The 25,871-nt window shown below is 43.1% G+C and overlaps 1 protein-coding gene across 1 annotated transcript; it reads right to left on the reverse strand.

Moving 5' to 3' along the window:
- Window positions 1–2,321: 2,321 nt before the first annotated feature.
- On the reverse strand, window positions 2,322–25,834 carry ECD (ecdysoneless cell cycle regulator). Its single transcript, XM_058671060.1, has 14 exons — window positions 25,603–25,834; window positions 24,451–24,665; window positions 19,561–19,678; window positions 17,346–17,433; window positions 17,078–17,256; window positions 13,821–14,013; window positions 13,232–13,360; window positions 11,975–12,103; window positions 10,450–10,535; window positions 9,095–9,201; window positions 8,792–8,978; window positions 6,624–6,691; window positions 4,112–4,326; window positions 2,322–2,615 (listed from the first exon to the last, which is right to left on the reverse strand). Exons 2-14 carry the CDS (start codon window positions 24,653–24,655, stop codon window positions 2,388–2,390), a joined length of 1,932 nt encoding a protein of 643 aa, XP_058527043.1. The 5' UTR covers window positions 24,656–24,665; window positions 25,603–25,834; the 3' UTR covers window positions 2,322–2,387.
- Window positions 25,835–25,871: the final 37 nt, after the last annotated feature.

The following is a 25,871-nucleotide window of genomic DNA, read 5'->3' on the forward strand; positions in this document are numbered from 1 at the left end:
GTGAGCCGCAACGGGCCGGTGCGCACCGATCCGATGCCGGGACCTGGAACCTCTTCCGGGTCTCCCACGCGGGTGCAGTGTCCCAAAGCTTTGGGCCGTCCTCGACTGCTTCCCCAGGCCACAAGCAGGGAGCTGGATGGGAAGTAGAACGGCCGGGATACGGACCAGTGGCCATATGGGATCCCACTGCATATAAGGCAAGGACTCTAGCCACTATGCTACCGTGTTGGGCTTGTGATATGGGTTTCTTAGCCACTAGGTTACACACACAACCCAGAATTATATTTATATATATAGTCATATATATATATTATTTGTTTACATTTTAAACATTTATTTTAAAATTACAGAGAAAAAAGAGATCTTTCACATGTTTGTTTGTTCACTCCTCAGATAGTTTCAATAGATAGGACTGGGCCAGGCAGAATAGAGAAACCAAGAGCCAGAAACTTCTGCGAAGACACAATGTCAACCCAGAATTATATACTTTAAAAAATTTGAGGAAAGCACTGTGACCAGTAGTAGGTTAAGCCACCTCTTGCAACAACACTGGCATCCCACAAGAGCACCAAACCATTCAAGCCCCAGCTCCTCCATTTGTGATTCAGCTCCCTACAAACGTGCCTGGGGAAGAAGTGGAGGCTGGAACAGGCTCCAGGGCCCCTGCCACCGAAGTGGGAGATCTGGATGGAGTTCTGGGCTGCTGGATTTGGCCTGGCCTGGTCCCAGTCATCGCATCCTTTTGGGGAGTGAACATGCTGATAGATTCTCTCTCTCCTGTTATGTTTCTACTCTCTGTGAATCACCAGATGGAAGATCTTTTTTCAAATTTGGTCCTTAACATGTAAGCAGTGGGGCCCAGCGGCGTGGCCTAGCAGCTGAAGTCCTCGCCTTGAAAGCCCCGGGATCCCATATGGGCGCTGGTTCTAATCCCGGCAGCTCCACTTCCCATCCAGCTCCCTGCTTGTGGTTTGGGAAAGCAGTCGAAGATGGCCCCAAGCCTTGGGACCCTGCACCAGTGTGGGAGACCCGGAAGACATTTCTGGCTGCTGGCTTCAGATCAGCTCAGTTCCAACTGTGTGGCCACTTGGAGAGTGAGTTAGCGGAAGGAGGATCTTTCTGTCTCTCCTCTTCTGTGTATATCTGAATTTCCAATAAAATTAAACAAAAAATTTATTTATTTATTTATTTTATAGAACAGTAGCAAACTTTTTTTTTTTAAAGATTTATTCATTTTATTACAAAGTCAGATATACAGAGGAGAGACAGAGAGGAAGATCTTCCGTCCGATAATTCACTCCCCAAGTAAGCCACAACGGGCCGATGCGCGCCGATCCGAAGCCATGAACCAGGAACCTCTTCCGGGTCTCCCACGCGGGTGCAGGGTCCCAATGCATTGGGCCGTCCTCGACTGCTTTCCCAGACCACAAGCAGGGAGCTGGATGGGAAGTGGGGCACTGGCACATGAACCAGTGCCTATATGGGATCCTGGCATTTGCAAGATGAGGACTTTATAGCCGCTAGGCTACCATGCCAGGCCCAGAGTTTTTTTTTTAAATTGGAAATCATATTTCAGTGAAAATTTTTTTTAAAAGTCTGCAAGTTCTTTATCTTGATTTTATGTACATGCAAATATCCACTGATGGTTCATTTTAGATTTGTGCACTTTATGTCCTATTAAAAAGAATTAGTTGTGGCATAGTGCATAAAGACACCACTTGTAGCATTATTGCTGCCAGTTCGAGTCCCAGTTATTCCACTTCTGATCCAGCTCCCTGTTTATTTTCCTAAGAGAGCAGAAGAGGATGACCCAAGTCCTTGGATCCCTATACCTAAGTGAAAGACCCAGAAAAAGCTACTGCTCCTGGCTTTAGACTGGTCCAGCTGTGACCACTGCAGCCATTTCAAGAATGAGCTAGCAGATGGAAGAGCTCTGTCTCTTTCCCCCCTAACTCAGAGTTTCAAACAAATGAATGAAAGACTGCAAGAAAGAAAGAAAAGTTATAAAGAGTCATCAACCCAATGTGAGCACTTGGAATTTTGACCTAGGATAGCTATACTTAACAGGAAAGTTATCCAGAGCAGTACCAGGGTAAGCTGTGGTTGGGTGTGTTATTAACATGGAGCACACAACCTGCATCTTAGACACTGTCCTGGGGCTGAATCCTATTCTGCTAATCCCCAAACCTTCTGTATTTCCCAGAATCTTTGTGAGATTACAAAGACTTATTAGGCAGAGAGTTAAATTTCTGAGGCTCAGACAGAAAACCTATAACACTTACAATGAAAATGTCTAATAAATGAGTTACCTACACTAGGAATGAATACACTCAATATTTATTTAAAAAAGAAAAATAAAAAGGGAGGGAGGGAAGTTGGGGATGCTGTTAGTCCTCCGCTGGCTTACTTGCAGGCCCGTGGTCGGTGTTGTCAGGCAGCTGCACCCCCATGCTTTGCAAGAGGTTGGAAGCAGGTCCTGCCAGTCCTGCCTGGGAGCTGTAGGATTCCAGGATGTTGGAAACCAGATTCAGGTCCACATCCACTGGAGTCATGACCGATTCGCCTGCACCAGAATCTTCCTCGTCTGAGTTGTTACTAGTTTGCGATGGAGGCTCCTGGTTCAAGAAGGAAACACATTCATGAGATAATACCCTCTTGGCTGGATGTTGCATACAATAAAAAAGCTACCTTAGCAACAAGTAAGTCTGAATTCAAATTAAGGAGGAAATTTCTTATCTTTTGCGATATGAAGTGAAAATTAAGTCTAATTAACTACATGATTTAAAATACATATTAAGGGGCAGTGTCTTGGTGTAGTAGGTTAACCCTCTGCCTGCATTGTTGGTATTCCATATGAATGCTAGTGCAAGTCCCACCTCCTCCACTTATGATCCAGCACCTTGCTGGTGCTCCTAGGAAAGCAGTGGAGCATGGACCAAGTTCTTGGGTCCCTACAGCCACATGGGAAACCCAGAGGAAGCTTCAGCTGTTGCTGTTGCAGCCATCTGGGGAATGAACCAGCAGATGGAAGACCTCTTTCTCATCTCTTTTTCTCTCAAACAAAAAGATATTTTTTGATATCTTTTTTCTTAAAGATTTATTTATTTTTATTTGAAAGTTATATCTACAGAGAGCAGGCGAGACAGAGAGAAAGATCTTCCATCTGCTGGTTCACTCCTCAAGTAGCTGGAATAGCTGGAGTTCAGCTGATCTGAATCAGGAGCCAGGAGCTTGTTCTGGGTCACCCACACTGGTAGGCCTTGGGCCTTCCTCAACTGCTTTCCTAGGTCACAAGCAGGGAGCTGGAAGAGAAGTGGAGCAGCCAGGATATGAACCGGCACCTATATGAGTTTCCAGTGCATGCAAGATGAGGACTTTAGCCATTAGGACCTTAAAAATAAAACGGTTCATTCTAGAGATTACATCATGCCACATTCTAATAAAAATATCAGTTAACTGAATAATTTCATCCATGCTAATAAACAGCCCAAAGGAGGCAACTGTAATTATAGCCTGTTAAAGACTTTTTAAGGAAATTAACATAAATATGAATATTTTTAAAAGGCAACAATCAAAATTTTCTTTTACATGAAACTTCATTTCCTTTTCAGTCCCCAATGAAAAATCCTAAAGACAATCTCATCTGCTCTATTTCCAACCCAGCTCCCTGCTAAGGTGCCTGGGAAAACAGCAGCAGATGTCTCAAGTGCTAAAGCCACTGCACGCATGTGGAGACAGAGAAGAAGCTCCAGGCTCCTGGTTCTAGACTGGCTCAGCTCTGGCTGCTGCAGCCCTCTAGGGAGTGAACCAGTGGATGAAGATCTCCCTGTCTTTCCAATAAATAAAATAAATCTTATTTAAGTATGCAATCATACACTAATTAGAGTATGTCCTATGAGTATTTTAAATCCTGATAACATAAAATATGTAATAAAATTAAGCTTATTTTTAGAAAATAAAAATCTGATATTTTGTTCTTCTATGGGGAAAAATAGCTTTCTTACTTATTTATTCAAATATCATAAATTTTAAAAAATAAGATAAAAAACACGATTTAAGAACTATCCTGTAAAACATTCATACAGATAAATCAAGTTAAAACCACACATACTGCTTGTTTCCGGGTGGTGAAGCTTTTGCCAATGTTGGTGTGAGCCAGTTCCCGGTCCATCTGGGCCATGTATAACCTGAGATGATCCAGCGATCCTTTCAGAGAGGCCTCTTCCCCAGACTCCTGCAGCCCAAGGTCCAAGTCGTCATCGCTGTCTAAGCATTCCTCATCTTCCTCCTCCAGATCATCAGAGTCTGACTCGGGAGGCCTTGGTCCTACACACAGCACGACACCAAAAGAGCCACTTGATGAAACACTTATTGATTAAATCTCTCCAATTAAGAATGTTATACACAGAAAAGCAGCATTAAACACAGCCAAGTTACCTTACAAAAATCTTCCACAAATGGTAATGCTGGCAGATACAGGAAAGTATACAAGCTGAGCCAAAGGATTTTGCTTTTTTTTTTTTTTTTTTAACATTTGTTTATTTTTATTGCAAAGTCAGATATATAGAGAAGAGGAAAGACAGAGAGGAAGATCTTCCATCTGATGATTCACTCTCTAAGTGAGTACAATGGCCGGTGCTGAGCTGATCCAAAGCCAGGATCCAGGAACTTCCTCCAGGTCTCCCACGCGGGTGCAAGATCCCAAAGCACTGGGCCGTCCTCAACTGCTTTCCCAGGCCACAAGCAGGGAGCTGGATGGGAAGTGGAGCAGCCAGGATTAGAACCAGCACCCACATGGGATCCTGGTGCGTTCAAGTCAAGGACTTTAGCTGCTAGGCCACCGGGCTGGACCCGGGATTTAGCTTTTTAAAAGTGAATTTCAATCACCAAAATATTTTTTCTTAAAAAAAATCTAAAACTACATAGTATAAAAATATTGATTCAAGTCATACAGAAATACTGTCATATTTCACGACCTTCTCAGAAATAGGTATATTTTTAAACAGTTAGGCAGATTTTCAGACATCTTGCAGCTGTATATACACACTAATATAAGTACATAGGTTTGCTTTATACACAGATTTATCACAGTGTTCATACTGAATTATTTCTTCTTCCATTTATTTATATGTCTTAGACATTTTTCTGACTGAATACAGATATAGACCTTATCTGAATTACAGCTGTGCAGATTTCATAATTTTGAAGCAAAATGACTTATTTAAATCTCTTGGCAAATGTTTAGGATATTTCGGCTTTTTGCAGTTAAAATTCTATAATGCCTGTCCTAGTACATATAAAATAACTGCAAACAGTTTATGGACAAATGGAATCAGGGACAGGCATTTGGCACAGTGGCTAAGTAATCACCTACAACCCACAAGGAGTTCCTAGTTTAAGTACTTGGGCCCTTGGCAACTATGTGGTTGATGTGGTGGAGCACCAGGCTCCTGGCTTCAGCCTGGCCTTGCAATTGCTCTTGCAGGTATTTGAGAAATGAACAAACAGATGGAAGTTCTTTCTCTGTTTCTCTTTCAGATAAAATTAAAACAAATAGATAAAAATTTTACAATTGAAATAAGTGTATAAGTCAGTATTTAGCCTACTGGCTAAGATGTCACATCCCACATCTGAGTTGGTGGCTTTGACTTCAAGTCCTGTCATCTAAAGGTAGCTTCCTGCCAGTTTAGATCCTGGGAGGCAGCACTGGCTCAGGAACTGAGCTCTTGCTACCCTATGAGACCTGGATTGCATTCCAGACTCCCAGGGTTAGTTCTGGAAGACTTCAGGATGTACGCGGTGAACCAGCAGATGGGATAACTTTCAGGCAAACAAAATTTTGAAAGAGCGATAAATTTATATTGGACACAAATATCTGAAATACACATCAACTTTCCTCATAATAAACATTTCCATATTTTTTTTTTGCAAATTTCTCATATGCAACAATTTCTATTTTGGGGAGCAAAATAACAAGCATCTTTTAATTCCATTCTCTATGAACTGTTTTGAAACATATTCATGTGTCTTTTTCTGGGTAAATCCAAAGAAGTCAAAGTGCAAAATCACTAGGTATGAAAAATCTAGTAGGAAACTGCTCTGTGGAAATACAACACTCACTTCAACAACACTCAGCTTCCGTGCTCATTTTCCTCAGTCCTTAAAAATACCAATTATGAATCTATAAATTTTTTCCAATATGATGGACAGTTAATCTGTATTAGGTATTTACTTATTTATTAGCAATAGTTAATTATTCCAAATAGTGACTATTTATACTTCTTTAGTGCAGTGCCTGTTCATATCCTGTACTGATGTTCTTACTGGCCCAGTTTTCTTTTTTTTTTTAATTGACTATCAAATATATTAAGTCTAAAAGAGAATAGACTGTGGCAGCCAATGCAATACTGTCTCTCAACAAATCACACTCATTCACCCAGCCTTCTCTTGAGCAGCAACCCTGGTTAGCCTCTGCACAATCACGTCTTAGGGCAGTAATTCACGGTTCGGAGAAACTCAAAGCAGATTTTGTGTTTTCTGACAGATCTAATGCTCTCATGCTCCATGAACAGCCACAGGATTTTATAGCTGCAGAATCAAAGTAAATATTTTGATAAACTTACCTAAGATCTTATCAAAATAATTAAGAAAAGAATCTTCATCAAAAGTGACTGGAGCCTCACAAGGTTTTCTGCAAAATTAAAGCAAAAGGACAATTAAAATATGGCCAACGTGACTCTCTGATACCTTTCAAAAGCACTGCCATTCTTAGGAAAACTGCAAAGACATAACCTCAAAATGGAGACAGCAGGGAAGATTGCAATTAAAATTTTTTTTAAGATTTATTTATTTTTATTGGACCAGATATATAGAGAGGAGGAGAGACAGAGAGGAAGATCTTCCATCCGATGGTTCACTGCTCAAGTGAGCGTAATGGCTGGAGCTGAGCCAAATCGAAGCTAGGAGCCTATTCCAGGTCTCCCATGTGGATATAGGATCCCAAAGCTTTGGGCCGTCCCCAACTGCATTCCCAGGCCACAGTCAGGTAGCTGGATGGGAAGCGGGGCTGCTGGGATTAGAACCGGAGCCCATATGGGATCCTGGCACATTCAAGGTGAGGACTTTAGCCACTATGCTATCACGCCAGGCCCCGGAATTAAAATTTTAAAATCCTCACACTTAATGCTCTTGCAAAGGCACAGAAATAAGAAAGGCTGAGAAAGAAAAAGAAAACGTATTCATGCACACTGAGCCTGGTACTCACCTTGTACCTCCCACAAGACTTTGTATGTAGAGTTAGCCACAAAGGTCACTTACCTGAGTTCATCTAAATCAGGGTGGGGAACCAGACCCCTACCCACCCCCCCAAGAAACATCTGGAAATTCAAAAGCATCACTCATTGGCCACACAAAAGTACTAACATAAAAATTTGCCTGCTTTGGACTTGTTGGATTTCATATCCCACCTGCAACTGCCTTGGCAGGGCCAGACTAAACTATTTTGGGGGCTTATATAGTCCCAGGTCAGACATTTTCCACCCATGAATTAAATAAAGTTTATTCCTTTACGCAGAATTTAAGAAATAATTAACATAACTTTTGTTATCTCTGATTTCTTAAGGAGAGAAACATGACTTTAAACATCATTTTCATGAGGCTCAAAAGCATCAGATCAACAGATACATTTTTAGGCAGCATCAAGTCTAACCCATCCTTTCCCCTGTTACTTGTCTAGTGTAATTTCACATTTCTTCAGATAATTTCTGCCTCTTATAAAAGACTCTTTATCCCCTTCTTTTAAATTTGCAGATTCCAAATTTGCTACAGAATGGGAATGAGAAATCTGAGCTTACTGAGACCAAGTTTTTAAAAAATTTTTAAAGATTAATTTATTTGCAAGCAGAATTATAAACAGAGGGACAGAGAGATGAAGACAGAGGGTGAAAGACCTTTTACCTACTGGTTCACCCCTAACTCGCCACAATCACCAGGACTGGACCAGGCCAAAGCCAGGAACAGGAGCATCATCTTCCTGTCTCCCACATGCGTGCAGGAGTCCAAGGCCTGGACCATCTTCTGCAAATCAGCAAGTAGCTGCACTGACAGCAGAACAGCTGGAACTGGAAGCAGAGCCCATATGGGATGCTAATACTTCATGTAGCAGTGTAGCCTGCTGCAGCCCCAGCATTGGTCCTAGAGCTAAATATTTTTACTTTAAAAAAAAAAAAGTATTTTTTTGGAGGTAGAGAGGGAGAAAGCAAGAAACAATCAAGTGCTAACATATGTTGGTTCATTGCCCAAATGCCTGCAAAAGCCAGGGCTAGGCCAGAGCTGGCGTCGGGGACTGGGAACACAATCCAAGCTCCCAAATGGGTGGCAGTTATTCAATTACTAGAGCATTCTTGGGAAGCAGGAGTCAGGAGTTGGAACTGGGCCTTGAACTCCAGTTTGGGAAAGGGCACCTTAACCATAAGGTTAAACCCTGCTCAGATGTTCAGAGTCCATAAAGCATGTGATTTTCCTGCATACTTCTAGTTGGTGCCTTCTAAATCTGTGGAGTAGTTTTTCTGTCTTCCTGCAAGAATTATAAAGAATCAGACTCCTGGACACCTTATTGCAGGGAGGGAGGGAAGGAGGGAAGGAGGGAGGGAAGAAAGGAGGGAGGGAGGGAGGGAGGGAGAGAGGGAGAGAGAGAGAGAGAGAGAGAGAGAAAGAAATACAAATGGAAATGGCTATGACGGATGACTTCAACATGTGGGTTATCAAAGTATCTATACTTTAACCAAGTTACCGAGGCAGCTCTGCTCCCTTGTGGGTTGAGACTTTGGATATGAAAGCTCTCATGCTCTGTGACACTTGATTCAAGTCATAGTTCTGCTGCTCTTCCTCCTTGGAAACAACCTGTGGCTCTTTTTTGCCACTGGCTTCCTGCAGTAGCTGATCCAACTGATCTGGTGAGAGATCTAACCATTTATCATCTGAAAAAGAAGAAAAGCATGATATAACCAGTCAGGTCCTCTCAAGAAAGGATCATATGAAACCTACTGGAATACTTTCATTCCTAGCAATGCTTTCCCTCTGGCCCATCACTTACCATCCTCTGGGGGAAGATGAGCCTCTTCTTTCCTAAGCTCCTCTATTTCAAATGGTATCGTCTGCAATAAGCTTAAGATTTCTTCACCTGGACTCATGGCAAGGGAGCTATAAAAAATAAAAGATGATTGAAAAACATTGAGCATGGATGTTAAATATTTTCCCCACAAAAATGACAACCATGTGAGGTATGTTTTAATCTTTAAACAATTTAGATAGATACCAAAACGTTTTGTAGAGAAATGTACAATCTTACGTTGATTTTAAATAAATAAAATATAAGGTTGTAAAAAATATACTATAGCTCATTTACCCACTAGTGATGGACATTCCAGTTGCTTATAACTTTTTATTATTAAAATCTTTAGGAAATGGGACCAGGGCTGTGGCCTAGGTTAGAGCACTGCCTATGGTGCTGGCATCCCACACGGATACCAATTTAAGTACCAGCTGCTCCATGCTCTACTGCTGATCCAGCTCTATTTATGGCCTGGGAAAGCAGCAGAGGATGGCTCAGGTCCTTGGGACCCTTTATCCAATTGGAAGATCCAAGAGAAGCCAGGGCTCCTAGCTTCAGATGGGCTCAGATCTGGGTATTGCAGCCTTCTAGCGAGTGAACCAGAGGATAGAAGATCTCTCTATCTCTCTTTCCCTCTCTGTAAAATGTGGTTTTCAAATAAAAATAAACTAAAAAAAAAAAAAAAGGCTTATCTGCCTCTATAAAAACAAAACAAAACAAAACAAAACAAAAAAACAAATACACCACTCAATAGTGTAGCGAGTTAAGTGCTATAGCAGTGGCAGCATTCCAAAACTGGATGACAGTTTAAGTCCCCGCATTTCCCTGCTAATCTGCCTTGACAAGCAACAGAAGTAGGCCTGAGTACTTGGGCACCTGTACCCACAGGAAACCTGAAGAAGCTCCTGGCTTCAATTTGATCCAGCCCCAGCTACTATGGTCATTTGGGGAGTGAACCACTAGATGGAAGTTCTCTCTCTCTCTTTCTCTCTCTCTCATAATGCCACCTTTCAAATAAATACATAAATAAATAATCTTTAATTGCTTTTAGAAGAAGGGAGATGCAGAGATACATATTTTTTTTACAAAAATATTAATTAGGAAGATAAAGTGACAGAGAGAAAGAGATCATCCACTCACTGGTTCACTTCCCAAGTCATCTCAATAGCTGATCCTGAGCCAGGCTGAGACGCAGAGCCAGGAACCCCAACCGAGCCTTCTGTGTACATGGTACGGGGGCCAGCGCATGAGCCACCGTAGGGAGGCACATTGTAGGGAACTGGATCAGAATTAGAGCAACTGCATTGGCATCATGTAACATCATAACCATAACTCACCTTTCTGGCCTGTTTACTGACAGCTGGAAGTAGTTCTTTGCCATTTCGAGTCTTTCCTGGTACTTAGCAGAACCTTCAATCAATTCCTTAAAAAAATGAATAATACTCTATGAGATAATTATTTAGAGGGTGTCATTAAAATAATCTAAATAATCTCTTCAGCAGTGACTTTCAGGATAGCAGTCTATGACATATTGCTCAGGAATCAAGATAACTAGTCCCTGAATTGTCAGTAGTGTACCTGTTTGGGTTCCAGCTTCTCCAGGTGAAGAGACTAGGCTAGATGTAAGTGGTTCCTAATCCTTTTCATTATTTAGGGTCTCCAGTTTGAAAGGTTTTCTACTATCTTCTGTTGCTTACTCACTTATTAAGATAAAATTAACTGGCAGTCAATAAATTACAGGTAATGTGCCAAATGGAACCAAAAGTATCCTAATTTCATCATAATGATTTTTCTACATGCATATTTTATTGGTATTAATACTCTATATTGTATTCATTTTTTAAACTCATTTTTACAGGGAAGGAGACACAGAGACATACATACAGAGATCTCCCATTACTGGTTCATTCCCTAAATGCCAACAGCAGCAGGGACTAAGGCCAGCAAAACCCAGGAGCCTGGAACTCAATCCCAGGCCACCCATGTGCTTAGCAAGGATCTAACAGCTTGAACCGTCACCTGCTGCCTCCTACGTAAGTGTGAGTGGGGAGCTTGAATTGACAGTGGAGCTAGGACATGAACCTAGGTATTCAGATAGGAATCTGGGTGTCCCTAGCAGCATCTTAAGCACTATGCCAAACAGCCACCCCTTAATATTTTACATAATTTTTCTCAAATGATTTATTTATTTATTTGAAAATCAGAATCACAGAGATAAAAGAATAAACCAAGGGGTGTGGGCAATTTTTCATCCACTGGTTCACTCCCCAAAAGGCCACACAGACAGAGTTGAGCCAAGCCAAGGCCAGAAGCCAGGAGCTTCATCTAGGACTCCCATGCAGGTACAGAGACCCAAGGCTTTGGGCTGTTCTTCACTGCTTTTCCTGGCCATTAGAAGGGAGCTGGATGGGAAGTGGAGCAGCCAGAATTCGAACCAGCCCCCATACGGGATCCAGGCACTTTAAGGGGGGAGGATTAGCCAACTGAGTCATTGTGCTGGGCCCATGAGGCTGAATATTTAAAGAGAAATTTCCTAGCTGTCTTTGTAATTTTTACTCATTTTTCTGCTTAATGTCCTATCTAGAATCTTCACATTTACATTCTAAATTTTTATAAGCTGCTCATCTGGCCACACAATAATTTATGTCACCTACTACAAATTATCATTTATTGTCAACAAATAGTTAATAGTATCCTCATTATCACCTTTCAAAATCTTGAACAGCACTGAGCCAGAGAGGTTTCTGTTCATGCTGGCTTCTACAGCTATGCTACACATTTAATGCAGACCAATGGACTTTAAAATCACTAGAATGAATTTCCCTGGTTTATATACTTTAAAAAATACATTGCAAATCTCACCTTAAAGTAATCATTCTTTTTCAGACTTTCAAGGAAGCTGGCCCAGAGTGGTGAGGTAGTCATGAAGGTCTTTTTGGAGTTGGAAAAATGTGGACTACATTTGGAGCATAAGATCTCAAATCCATGAGCCTACATCAGACAGAATTTTGATGATTAAATGCTTCCTTTAAAAGTGTCATCTTTCATTTCCTTTCCATTCAGCCATACTCAGTGACGGGGCACATGTGCGCGTGGACAGCCATCACACTTAGAATTTTATGAAAATGTGAGTTTATTTCCAAGTTTTCTAATTTCTATTAAATACTAAACATCAAAAATGAAATGAAAATGACACAAAACAAAGATCCCATAGATCCAAAGATCCAATATGGGACGCAGGCATCCTAAGTGGCATTTTAATTATTCCAAATGCCTGCTTCGATTTTTTTTTTTGGTAATTCTGCCTTGCATGTCTTTGATTATAGCAATGTTCAATATTGTTATATTGAACTAAAAGTCATTGTATTACTTCTTCTGTGGATTGCTTGGTCATAGTTTCTGAACATTTCTAAAAAATTCTTTTTTTTTGAAAGAGGAAGAGACAGAGCTCCCTCCTGCTGGTACACTCACCAAAAGGTCACAACAGCCAGGGCAAGGTCAAGGCCAAATGTAGTCAAGTTCCCTGGGTAACAAGAACTCAGTTACTCCAGCAAGCACTGCTGCCTTCCAGAGTCTTCATTAGCAGGCAGCTGGAGTCAGAAACCCGAGGCGCCACTCCAACGCAGATACTCTGAGACAGCACCTGGGCATCCCAGCTAGCCACGCGCCTGCTAAGCCAAATGCCAGTGCTATTTCACGTAAAGAACGAAGGTTTGCTGTCTTCTGGCTTTAATGAGGTTTTTCTTTTCCACACTTAATTTTGACATAATCGATTTTATCAATCTTTTTTTAAAATGGCTTCCAAATTTCAAGCCAAGTCAGGTTATAATAAATTCTCTTGTGTTTTCTCTCAAATTTAATTTCTACATTTAAGCACTTGAACCCACTGGAACTTATTTCGTTCTAGGTATGGCAGAATTAGCCCTAACTTTGCAGATGGCTTCACAGCTATCCCATCACCAACTACTCATTAATCAACTGCTTACTTTTCACTTAAAATGTCACATTCTACAATATTTGCACATAAATAAGGTAGATTTCAGATTCCTATACTGTGTTATTATTATACAAACTGTTTCATATGGAGCTTAAAAATAATATTTTTTAGTTCAACCTTACCAACTTCATGCCCAATTCATGGGCTCGGTACTGGGGATGAGATGGAGGAGGCAGTGTGTACCCACTCCGCCGGTCAGGCAGAAACCTCTGTTGTACCAACTGTGCATACAGACATTTCGTGAAAGTGACCTGGGCATTGAGACACAAAACACATGAAAAGCTCAACATCATTTCATAGCTAAAATGTAACAATAAATCCATTCATGAGCATCTCATTGATATGAAATATAAAGACAACCCAATCAATTCAATGCCTACTTGTTTTCAATAATTTTTGTAAACATAACACATAAAATTTACCTTACAGCTAACTTGTTAGTTATTATTTATTATTAATTACATTATGTGACAGGTTTGTAGGAGAAATGAACTTATTGTTAAAAAGGAAATAATTACAGGAAAAGGAAACAGAGATACAAAATGGGGAGTCTGGTGTCTTGTAAGCTTTTCTCCACAGCACAGAGAAAAAGAAAAATATGTACACTAACTTGTTATGAGGAAAACAAGTCTTTCCAATTTTTTTAAAGACAACCAAAATAACTTAACTTTTTTGGCAGTGAGAAAAACTAAACCAAGAGGGATATCTCACCAATGTCATTACTCGTGTTTCAGGTAAGAAGGTCTTAAAAACCCGACAGGCTCGCAGATCAATGGGGTCCCGTAGGTAGAAGGCTTGGACTGCCGCAGCCACCAGCCTGGGGCGCTGCCTCAGCACTGCCGCAATGCCCGCTGGGAGGAAGCAGTGCGCTCGGTGAAGGGAGGCTTCCAGCTTCCCTGGGTACCTAGACAGGTAACACAGTTACTTTGCTTTTACAATATGCATATATCTAGAATTCTTATAACATTCACCTCCCTATTAAGACCTTATCTGGTACTGGTTCATTCAGACTGAGATTTAGAGAGTGCCAAGAAAGGTAAAACCAAGACTGTATATATTTAAGACTATAGGAAAGCAAAGATGGCAAAAAAATGTGGATGAAATGGAAACAAAGGTAAAGGGTTATGGCATCTCAATAAAAAACAAATGAAAAACTATTACCACAAGCATTTTGGAATAAGGATAAAATCAGAATCTTTTCTTCTAAAAGAAGTAGCACAAAGTATACTAAATCAAAGTTGGGAGAGTTTTTAAATTATTATTATGATCTGAATTATCATAATAATATAATTATAATATGAGCTAAACATAAGAGGCATTTAAACTTGAACAGCTAATATATCGGGCAAGGATGCTGTCTTCTGAATAAAGCCTGAAGCGCTGCAGATGGGCTAAGGAATCCCACATATGGGGGCATGCCTGGCTGGGTTAGGACGCAGCAACACCCCCTTCCTGGCTCTGCTGTGGCACTGCAGCACCCACCAGTTTGCATGAGAACTAGGGATGGTGACAGGCCCAGCCAGGCTGAACCACGGAACTAACCAACACTCACAGGAGCTAGGGCTGGGAAGAGGCTGGGCTGTATCTGGCTGCAACACCCACCAGCACATATAAAGGCAAGGACAGAGGGTGGACCACGCCAGCAGGACCGTGGCATGCACTGGCACATAGAAGATCCAGATCTGGGAGTGAGCCTGGTTGAGGAACTTGGAGAACTCCCTGCTAGGCTATAGCTCCTGCTGGGGAGCACAAAAGCCAGGGTTGGAGGCAAGCCAGGCCAGACCGCATCAAGCTGCAGCACCTAAGGCACACTCGAGAGCTATAAAGGGATATGGGTCACACCAGGCTGGGCTGGGCTGTAACACCTACCAGCGAGAGCTGAGACTGGTGGTGGGCCATGCCAGCCTGGGTCAAAGTATCTGCCAGCACATGCAAGATCTGGAGCTGGGATGGGTCTGGAGCTTGGGGGAACTCCCTTGTACATGTAGATGAAGGAACTGCTGAGCTAGACCAGCCCGGGGGAATTCCCTTGTAAGGCTACAGCTTCCACTGGCGAATACAAGAGCCAAGGCTATGGACTATATGGGCTGGGCAAGGCTATAGCACCTGTTGGCATGCATGTGGGCTTGGTCTGGGGTCAGACCAGACTGGGCTAGGCCCCAGCACCTATTGGCACTCTCCAGAGTGGGTGTGGGGTGGGCTGGGCTAGGTTACACCATCTACTGGGTCACAGGTGAGTTGGGTCTGGGAATGAACCAGGCTGGGGATGGGCTAGGCTACAACACCCATTGGTAAGAGCCAGAATAGGTGCAGGCTGGTCAAGCTAGGCTATAGTACCTGTCTGTGAGTGCCAGGCCGGGGGCGGTTTGTGTCAGGCTGGCCATAGCACCTGTCAGCACACTCAGATCCAGGGCTGGGAGTGGAACTTGGAGAACTCCCCTACTAGGTCACAGCTCCCTCTGGCGAGTATGGGAACTGGGGCTGAGGGCAGCCCAGGCCAGGCTGGACTGTAGCACCTGTTGGCATATGTGTGGGCTGGGTCTAGGGGTGGGCTGGGCTAGGCCAGTCCATAGCACACACTGGAATGAATGAAAGCCAGGACAGGGTGCAGACTAGGCTGGGTTAGCCTACAACATCTGCCAGTTCACATGAGCGCTAGGGCTGGGGGGGTGGGTCAGGCTTGGGTATGCTGCTTGGGCTCTGGGCTCTGGTAACTCCCTGCCTGCCTGAAACTTTGTACTGCGTAGCTTCAATCTGATTGGAGGATGAGAGCTTAAAAAACCCTGACTTTGTCAGCTAGGCACAGTGGCTCCTGGAGTGAGTATAGCAGGAGCTGCTGTCACCAAGCTTGGGCAATAAAGACTCCTCCTAATATCCTCCACTTGGGTCCAGTGTGATCTCTCTCAAACTCTGCAACACAGTCAGCCAATACACTTTGGAAAGTTTTTTCTCAATCCTGGTGCAAAGAACCAATGATTCTGAACTATCAAAACCATTCAAGTAACATCCTTGGAACATTCTTTCCCACATCAGGGTCACTAAGTCATCACCCATTAACCATATCCCCTTCCCTGGTGCTGATGTAGTTTGAACGGACCCCTCCTCCCACCTTGCAGACACTGGAGGAAAAAAAAAAACAGAAAAGCTGAAACATTTGTCCTATCCACCTCCTCCATATCTTAATCCTCCACATTCTAACTGGAAGCCCACATGGGTATGCATCCCTCTCAACTATGCAATAGTACTAAAAATTAAATTAAAAATTATATCTAAAAAAGAATCCAATGTACAACCCAAGAGCCATGGAAACACCTGGGAATACTGTGTTTCTTTCTGCACACTTTCAAATGTGTATTTATTTATTTGTTTATTTATATTGGAAAGACAGATTTACAGAGAGGAGAAACAGAAAGATCTTCCCTCCACTGGTTCATTTCCCACAGGGCTGCAACAGCCGGAGCTAATTCAACAGCTGGAGCTGATCCGATCTGAACCCTGGAGCCAAGAGCCCATTGTGGGTCTCCCCAAACAGATGCAGGGTCCCAAGACTTTGGGCCATCCTCTGCTGCCTTCCCAGGCTACAAGCAGGGAGATGGATGGAAACAGACCAGCTGGGGTTAGAACCAGAACTCATGTGAGATGCTGGTGCTTGCATTTAGAGGATTAGCCATTGAGCCATTGTACTGGCCTCTTAAGCTTTTTGTTATTTCTTTGACTCAGAGAGGAAGTGAGAGCCAGTCCCAAGTTCCAACTTTCAATCCATAGATACAAACAATACTGCACCACCACTTAATAGTTAGATTCAACTACAACACTTTTGCTTTTTTAAGCTTTCAAATCTGTAGGTTGGTTCATCAATTTCACGAAAAGAGACAGATGAAATGAAAACTAGCATTAATCTACGCAAAGACTTGACCTGCACTAAAACCAAAGTCCCTTCATCAGCAACACAGCAGGGTTTTTCTTACCCTCTGATGCGTCTATTTATAGCAGCTTGTATGGCTTCAGAGGCCACAACTTTTTCCAGATGTGTTGAGATTATATCCAGTGCCTGTGGGATTGTTGGTGGTGTGGCAGATACCCAGGGTTCTGCTCTAGGTTTCCTTGGTGCAGGAATAATACATAATTCACCTTGGCAGAAAAACACCTGGAAAATGACACATTTTTACTTTTACGATGGGTACCAGCACAATCTTACAGTGTTACAACATGTTTTCTAAACATAGATACACTTACCCTATTGGCACTGTTATCAGGATCTAACCATTTAGGGAGGAAGTCGGCAGCTTCTATTAACAAGAACTCACCATCATTGTCTTCAATCCTGTAACACAAGACACGTTCCAATTTGACATTCAAAAAGAACATACCTGCTAGTAAACGAGACAGTTCCCCTTCATCTTAAATATTTGAGAACAAACTATGTACAGATTGCACTACAAAAGCAAAATATTTAGAAAATCACCATGAAGCCCTCAAGATACTCTAAGATATTATGGAAAAGGTGGACATTCAGCCTACAGGTGAAGAATACTGGTGAAATGTCCCACATTTCATATCTGAATCCCTGGGTCCAGTTCTTGACTGCAATTTCCTTCTAACGCAGAACAGGGAGGTAAAGGTAATGGTTCCAGAAACTGGGCTGCTGCCCCCTGCAGGAGAGACCTGAATCGGCTCCAGCTCTGGCTTGGCCCACACCCCGCTGGTGTGAGCACTGGGGGGAGGGGGAATCTTTAGTTGGGAGCTTTATCTGTGTGTACCTTGGCCTCTCAAATAAATAAATGAACACATTTCTATAAAAAAGATTATAAGGAGAGGTTGAATAAAGATGGTAAGAAAATAAAGAAAGTACAGTCTCCTAAATAACATCTGATGAACATGAGAAAACCTACAAGGCATTTTTATAGGGTTCCAAAACAAACAAACAAAAAAAACCGAAACAAAAAAAATCAACAAATATTCAGAAAACTTCTACCTAAGATGTATCATTTGGGCTTAAAGAGATTCTCTTTTCACTTGTATCGCTTTTATGTTTTTGAATACATAATATATTTACGTGATCAAAATATTTTTAAAACACATAGAATGTTACAGAACAAAAAAATTTCGACACTACTTTTGTCCCTATTCCTAAATCCCTCACTGCTAGTTCTTGCATACGCTTGTTATCTGCTTATGTAAGCTTAGCTAACAGAAAAATATATTAATTTTTTTTAATTAAAAAGTTTTCATGGGGCTGGTGTGATGTCTCAACTGGCTAATCTTCTACCTTAGAGCACGAGGAACTCATATGGCCACTGGTTCATATCCCAGATGCTCCATTTCCCATCCAGCATGTGGCCTGGGAAGGCAGTAGAGGATGGTCCAAAGCCTTAGAATCCCACACCCATGTGGGAGACCAAGAAGGAAACTCCTGGCTCCTGGCTTCAAACCAGCTAAGCTTCAGCCACTGTGGCCATCTGGTGAGTGAGGCAGCAGATGAGAGATCTTTCTATCATTCCTTCTCTGTGATTGTGCATTTCCAATTAAAAAAAAAAAAAGGAGTGAGATACAGAGATCTTGAACCCATTGGTAAATTCAAGTACCTCTACATCGGGGACCGGGCCAAGCAGAAGCCAAAGCCAGGAGCAAGAAACTCAATCTGAGTCCCCCAGTTGGGTGGCAGGGCCCAAGCACCTGAACCATCACCTGGTGTTTCCCAGGTATGCAATGGCAGGAAGTTGTAATTGGGAACAAGGCCAGGGCTAAAAACAAAAACTCCAATATGGCACATAGGCATCCTAAGCAACATCAACTGCTATGCCAAATGCCCACACCAAAAACGTATATTCAGGGCATTCAAGGTGAGGACCTTAGCCACTAGGCCATGCCGCCGGGCTCCATAATTAGACTTTAAAATCTAAGACAAGTAGGTTTCGTTTGAAATCTTTCGTGAAATGAAGTCTCTCCAAAACAATTTTTTATTGGAAAGGCAGATATACACAGAGAGGAGGAGAGACAGACAGGAAGATCTTCCGTCTGACGGTTCACTCCCCAAGTGAGCCAATGGCAGGAGCTGAGCCAATCCGAAGCCAGGAGCCAGGAGCTCTTCCGTATCTCCTACAGGGGTGCAGGGTCCCAAGGCTTTGGGATGTCCTCAACTGCTGTCCCAGGCCACAAGCAGGGAGCTGGATGGGAAGCAGGGCTGCCAGGATTAGAACTGGCGCCCATATGGGATCCCGGTGTATGCAAGGCGAGGACTTAAACCACTACGCTATCGCTGGGCCCCTCTCCATAACATTTTAATTATTTTTTTAAGACAAAGAAGTCTCAAGAGAAAAAATACAAGTAAAATCTGCACCAATTTATACAGTTTTCATCAGATTACAGAAAAAAAAAAACATGGATAGAAAAGTAGTCACTTATATCCAATAACACAATTCCTTTAGAATAATTTTTTAAACTACAATACCTTGCTACTAGTTCTGGAAATTCCTTTGTAATCTGCTTTATTAAATAAACAATGAACCATTCATCCTCAATGTTATCCCCAAACTTTGTCACACCAAACATATGAGCAGGAACATTTCCTAAAAACAAAAGAAAAGTCACCATGTAATTACATAAATTCATCTCTGCAAATAAAAACACATTTGATTATGCATCTGAAAAAAAAAAGACTCACTCACTGACTGTGCCCCAAGTACTATCCTGGGAGCTGGGGCTGCAATCCTGAACAAGATATAAGATGCTGACTCTTGAGGAGTTAAGGTCTAAAACAGACAATGAAACCATCTTAAAACAAAGCCAGGAAATCTAGAACAAAGAATGCATAACAGGCTACAGGAGTATAAGGGAGGTGACATCTGAGCCAGGTTCTCCCGAAGCAATGACAGAGCTGAGTTTCCAGGAAAAGCCACTGTGCTGAGGCACACAGGTACAATAGACAATCAGATATCCCGGGAACCCTGGAAGCTACAGTTAAACAGAACACAAGTTTTCAAACAAGTGTACCATCCACAAATACGCAGACATTAACCAACACAATTTAGACAAGTGAGTCCAAAAAGAAATCACAAAACCAAGCAAAAAATATCTTGAGACAAACAAACAAAAATGAAAGCACAAAATTTCAAAATTCAAGAAATCCAACGGAGGCCATGCGAAGACACAAGTACATAGTTGCAAAAGCTCTCATATCAACAACTTAATTTTGCACCTTAAGGAATTGGAAAAAGAACAAACAAAATGTAAAATTATCAGATGAATGAAATAATAAAGATTACAGAAGATAAATGAAACAGAACATAAAAATCATAGCAACAAAGTTGAGAGTTTTTATTTAGAAGATCAACAAAATAGACAAACTGTTAATTAGATTAACTAAAAACAACAAAGACTCCAATAACTAAAACCAGAAGCGAAAGATGGGACACTACAACCTATGCCACAGAAACAAAAAGAATTATAAGAAATTATGATCAAATACGCTGACAAATTGGATAACTGTTCTAAAAACACACAAGCAATCAAATCTGGATCATGAAGAAACAAAACTAAACAGAACTGTAACTAGGAGGAGATAAATTAAAAACCTTCTAACAAATAAAAGCCACAGACCAAATGGCTCCCCTGGAGAATTCTACTAAAGAATTGGGGGGAGCCCAGCGTGGTAGCCTAGCAGCTAAAGTCCTCATCTTGCACGTGCCCGAATCCTATATGGGTGTTGATTCTAATCCTGGCTGCCCTACTTTCCATCCAGCTCCCTGCCTGTGGCTTGGAAGAGTAATCGAGGACAGCCCAAAGCCTTGGGACCCTGTACCCACATGGGAGATTGAGAAGAGGCTCTGGGCTACTGGCTTCATAGCAGCACAGTTCCAGCTGCTGCGGTCACTTGGGGAGTGAATCAATGGATACAAGATCTTCCTCTCTGTCTCTCCTCTCTGTGTATCTGACTTTCCAATAAAAAACAAATCTTAAAAAAAAAAAAAAATCAAAAAAAATTTAAGGATTTATTTTTCATTGGAAAGTCAGATTTACAAAAGAGACGATACTTTTGTCACTAGGCTACCACGCCAGGTCCAATAGTTAAAGAATTTAACACCAATCTTCTTCAGTTTCCAGAAAAATGAAGAGGAGGGAACATTTTAAACTATTTCTATGAAGCTAGTCCTACCCTAATACCGAAATAAAAAACACTACAAGAAAACTGCAGAGCACATCCTTGACAGATATCCATGCAGAAACACTTGACAGAACCATGAAACAGAATCCAATAGTACATTAAAAGTACTGCACACCGGAGAACAGGGAAACTACTACTAATATGCAAGCACTGTTCAACATGTGAAAATCAACCAACACAGTAAACCACCTTAAAAGAATGAAGGTCTAATAAATGTGTTGCCAAGTATCTGAAAGCTGCCTTGGCTAAAAGCAGAGGAAAAAATACCTCTTCCCCCTACTCAGAGATCCCAATTCTCCTCAACTGGAAAAGCTTCCATTAAAACCCCCATCATGATCATGTTAAAATTCAATTTCATTTTGAAATAATGGGAAACTTGTTCAAGCATGGCACAATCAAACGCATATCACACATAGCTAAGTGGCAACAGTGGAGAGAGTATAACCAGAGAAGTATGTTGTCATCTACTAGGAACTAAACTGCAGCCAGAGACGCAGAGAGGTCAGATTTTAGAAATCACTGCACTGGCAATTACTGCTAGAATGAACATAGGTTTGGCTTTTTTATTTTTTTTTAAAGATTTATTCATTTTATTACAGCCAGATATACACAGAGGAGGAGAGACAGACAGGAAGATCTTCCGTCTGATGATTCACTCCCCAAGTGAGCCGCAACGGGCTGATGCGCGCCAATCCAAAGCCAGGAACCTGGAACCTCTTCCGGGTCTCCCACGCAGGAGCAGGGTCCCAAAGCCTTGGGCCATCTTTGACTGCTTTCCCAGGCCACAAGCAGGGAGCTAGATGGGAAGCAGGGCCGCCAGGATTAGAACCGGCGCCCATATGGGATCCCGGGGTTTTCAAGGTGAGGACTTTAGCTGCTAGGCCACGCCGCCAGGCCCAGGTTTGGCTTTTTTTAAAAAATTATTTATTTTTATTGGAAAGGTAGATACACAGAGAGGAGGAGAGGCAGAGAGGAAGATCTTCCATTCGATGATTCACTCCCCAAGTGGCCGCCAACAGCTGGAGTTGAGCCAATATGAAGCCAGGAGTCAGGAGCTTCTTCTGGGTCTCCCACACGGGTGCAGGGTCCCAAAACTTTGGGCTATCTTTGACAGCTTTCCCAGGCCACAGGCAGGGAGCTGGATGGGAAGCAGGGTCACCGGGATTAGAACCAGCGTCCATATGGGATCCTTGAGTGTTCAAGGTAAGGACTTTAGCGCTACACTATCGCGCCGGGCCCTGAATGTTTTTTGTTTTTGTTTTTAAGATGTATTTCATCTTTTGAAAGGCAGTGCTAGAGAGAGACAGAAGGAAAGACAGAGAGGTCTTCCATCTGCTGGTTAACTCTCTAGATGGCTGTAACTGCTGCGGCCGGGCCAGGCTGAAGACAGGAGCCTCTTCTGGGTCTCCCCATGTGCAGGGGCCCAGGCATTTGCATCATCCCTTGCTGCTTTCCCAGCCATATCAGCAGGGAGCTGGATTAGAAGGGGAGCAGTCAGGACTTGAACAGGTGTTCTTTTGGGATGCTGGCACTGTAGGCAGCTGCTTAACTTGAAATGCCACAGCTCAGTGCTTGAACATAGTGAAGTGAGAAGGTGAATATGATTCTAAATTATTAAAGAGGTTGGATAAGGAAACTGATGGCAATGCTATTACTGGGATCAGAGATCATGGGATAAAATGGTTTTCTAGAGGAAATACAAGGGGTTGGCTTTGACATGCTGCACTAACGTGACAGTGTAAATGCCAACAGAGTAACCCATGCGTTTCAATGAGGAGGAGTTTGATAAAAATTAACATGTGAGGGCTGGTGCTGCAGAGCAGCTGTGCCAGCCGTGCCTTGTGATGTGTGCACCCCATGTCGGAATGCCAGCTTGAGCTACAGCTGGTGCACTTTCTGCTAATGCACCTGAAATGGCAATGGAAGACGGCCCAAAGAACTGGATGGAATACTGGGCTCCAGACACCAGCCTGGCACAGAACTGGCTCTTAAAGCCACTTGGGGGCCCAGCGTGGTGGCCTAGTGACTAAAGTCCTAGCCTTGAATGCGCCGGGATCCCATATGGGCACTGGTTCTAATCCCGGCAGCCCCGCTTTCCCATCCTGCTCCTGCTTATGCCCTGGGAGAGCAGTCGAGGATGGCCCAAAGCCTTGGGACCTTGCACCTGCCTGGGAGACCTGGAGGAAGTTCTTGGATCCTGGCTTTGGATTGGCTCAGCTCCAGCCATTGTGGGGAGTGAATTATCACACGGAAGATCTTCCTCTCTGTCTCTCCTCCTCTCTGTATATCTGACTTGGTAATAAAAAGAAATAAATCTCTAAAAAAAAAAGCCACTTGGGGAGTGAACCCGTGGATGGCAGATGATACCTCTCCATCTTTCCCTCTCTGACACTCTGCCTTTCAAATCCATAAATCTTAAAAAGCAAGACAAAACAAAAGGAAAATGTTTCTCAAATAAAGAAAAGTAACAACATTTAGGAAAAAAGGAATAGTGTGGAAGACACCTAGAAACATCGAGCTGGAAGATAACAGATCTGCATCTAAATCAGAGGCCAGGATCAGGAACCTGGGGTTCCCAAAGCAGATTCCATATGGCCCTATGTGAGTACAGCCCTGGCCCCTAAGCACTGTTTACTCTCACAAAGCTGTAAGAGGGAAGGGGACAGAGTCCTATGTTTCGTGAGGCACTGGATCTTAGACACCAACTACTCAGGGCAGCAGAAAAGGAAACTCAGCATGCTCCCTCATAAAGAGAGGGCTCCAAAGGCACACCTGCTTCCCACTGTAAGGCAGGGAGAGTTGCTCAGACCCTCACCAAAGCCAGCACACGAACAAGGTGGCCTCGTCAGTGCTTCGTCATGCTACGGGACACTCAGGACCACCAAGAGCCCCAAGGAAGCCCAATGTCTGAGCCCAATTCATTTGAGTCCTTAAGATATGAATGAAGTTAAGGCATAAGGACAGGATTTTCAAAACAGCGGCCACAGACGTAATGCTCAGCACAGATTAACTCCTAAGGTAATAACTACTCCAAAGTTTCCGTCAATAGGAAAGAAAAAACCAAAATGTCTCAGCTTAAAGGCTTAACATGCATAAGCAAGCATCATTAATCTACAACATTAAGGATATAAATTTCTTCTTGCTAACACTGAATGAAGTATGTATTTTTTTCCTTACCTTTCCCAGGTTTATATCTGAGATTAAAAGGCTGATTCTGCCAGATATAGGTGACGAGCATAGGCGCAAACTGGGTCATAATTCTTTCAATGTACTTCTGAAGAATCTCTCTGTGTTTTTCTGGATCCCTTGGTTCATCTGGTATCAGGAACAGGCAGTACTCAACAGTGTCTTCCACAGTAGCAAATTTCATATTTTCCTCCATTTTTTGAAAACTATGTATAAAGTTTCAGTAATGTAAATCACAAAGAACGATGCAGAAAAAACGCCCCATCACTAAATCATGCGACTCACCATTCCTGTTACCCCACAAGCCCCATCACTGTAGCTCTGGCTTGACCATGCTCCACCTCTGGTACCATTCATGGAGTGCCATGATGTCAGTGATGTTTTTTACACTTAGAACTATGTTCTTCACACGTAAGTGGATGTTGAAATGAAATTTTTCTAAAATCCAATGGGCAGAAACCTAGGGTCACATTCCCCAATCGACAGTGTGTGACAACACTGAGAACTGCCAGTGTTCCCATTACAACCTGGAATTCCAACCCTGTCTCTGAGCAGTTGCATGACTTGGAGGCCTTCAATTTCCTTCCTGGACGTGTGTGTTCTGGGGGTGGGGTGGGGGAGCTTTGACTTGCGGATGAGCATGTGGATCTAGCATCTCTAAAACTCGTTCTCACCTTACAACTCAAACTCTCCCTACAACTCACACCTCTCCCCAGCAGCAATATTGTGTGGCACAGAAAAAGTCAGAGCTACACAACATCCCTGTAGCATGATGCTTCTTCATTCTACACCGTCCATCCTACACCCTTTTCAAGTCCAGAGGGTACAGCCTGGGGCAGGTGGCAGGTTATTAATTTGCTCACAAACCAGAGGCCATGCACTGGAGGCAGCACGCTACCGCAGTGAGGGACTGTCACCCTCATTCGGCTTCCAGTCTGAAGAACCCAGGCGCCTACCAGCGCAGCCAGTCCCGACAATCCCGCACACCCACTCGGGAACACCCAACAACCCCGTTACTCGGAACTCAGGGAGTCCGAACCAGAACAGACTTGGGGTCCCTGAGACGACACACCACTGTATAATAAACGAGAAAGCCGCGAGCCCGGGAAGAGAGGCGACCGGGCAGCGGCCCGACCTACTGACCAGCACTCTTTTCTTCCACCTGACACAAGGAACGTAATTCCGCTCACGGTTCTTCAGGGCCCCTTCGGTACCGTCGGTGCCGTGGGCCCCTTCCCTCGGCCGGCGTGAGCGGGCTCGGGACGCTGCCCCTCGGGCGCCGCAAACTGGCCCTCGCTCGGCCTGGACTCCCAGACTCCAGAAAACCGATTCGAGAAAAAGTCGCGCAGGCTCACGCCCCTGAACCTCGGCCGGCCGGCGTCACCGGCGCGCGTCGTCGGGAGCCTTTGGCA

This window comes from Ochotona princeps, chromosome 13 (genome assembly GCF_030435755.1).
Source record: "Ochotona princeps isolate mOchPri1 chromosome 13, mOchPri1.hap1, whole genome shotgun sequence".
NCBI lineage: Eukaryota > Metazoa > Chordata > Mammalia > Lagomorpha > Ochotonidae > Ochotona > Ochotona princeps.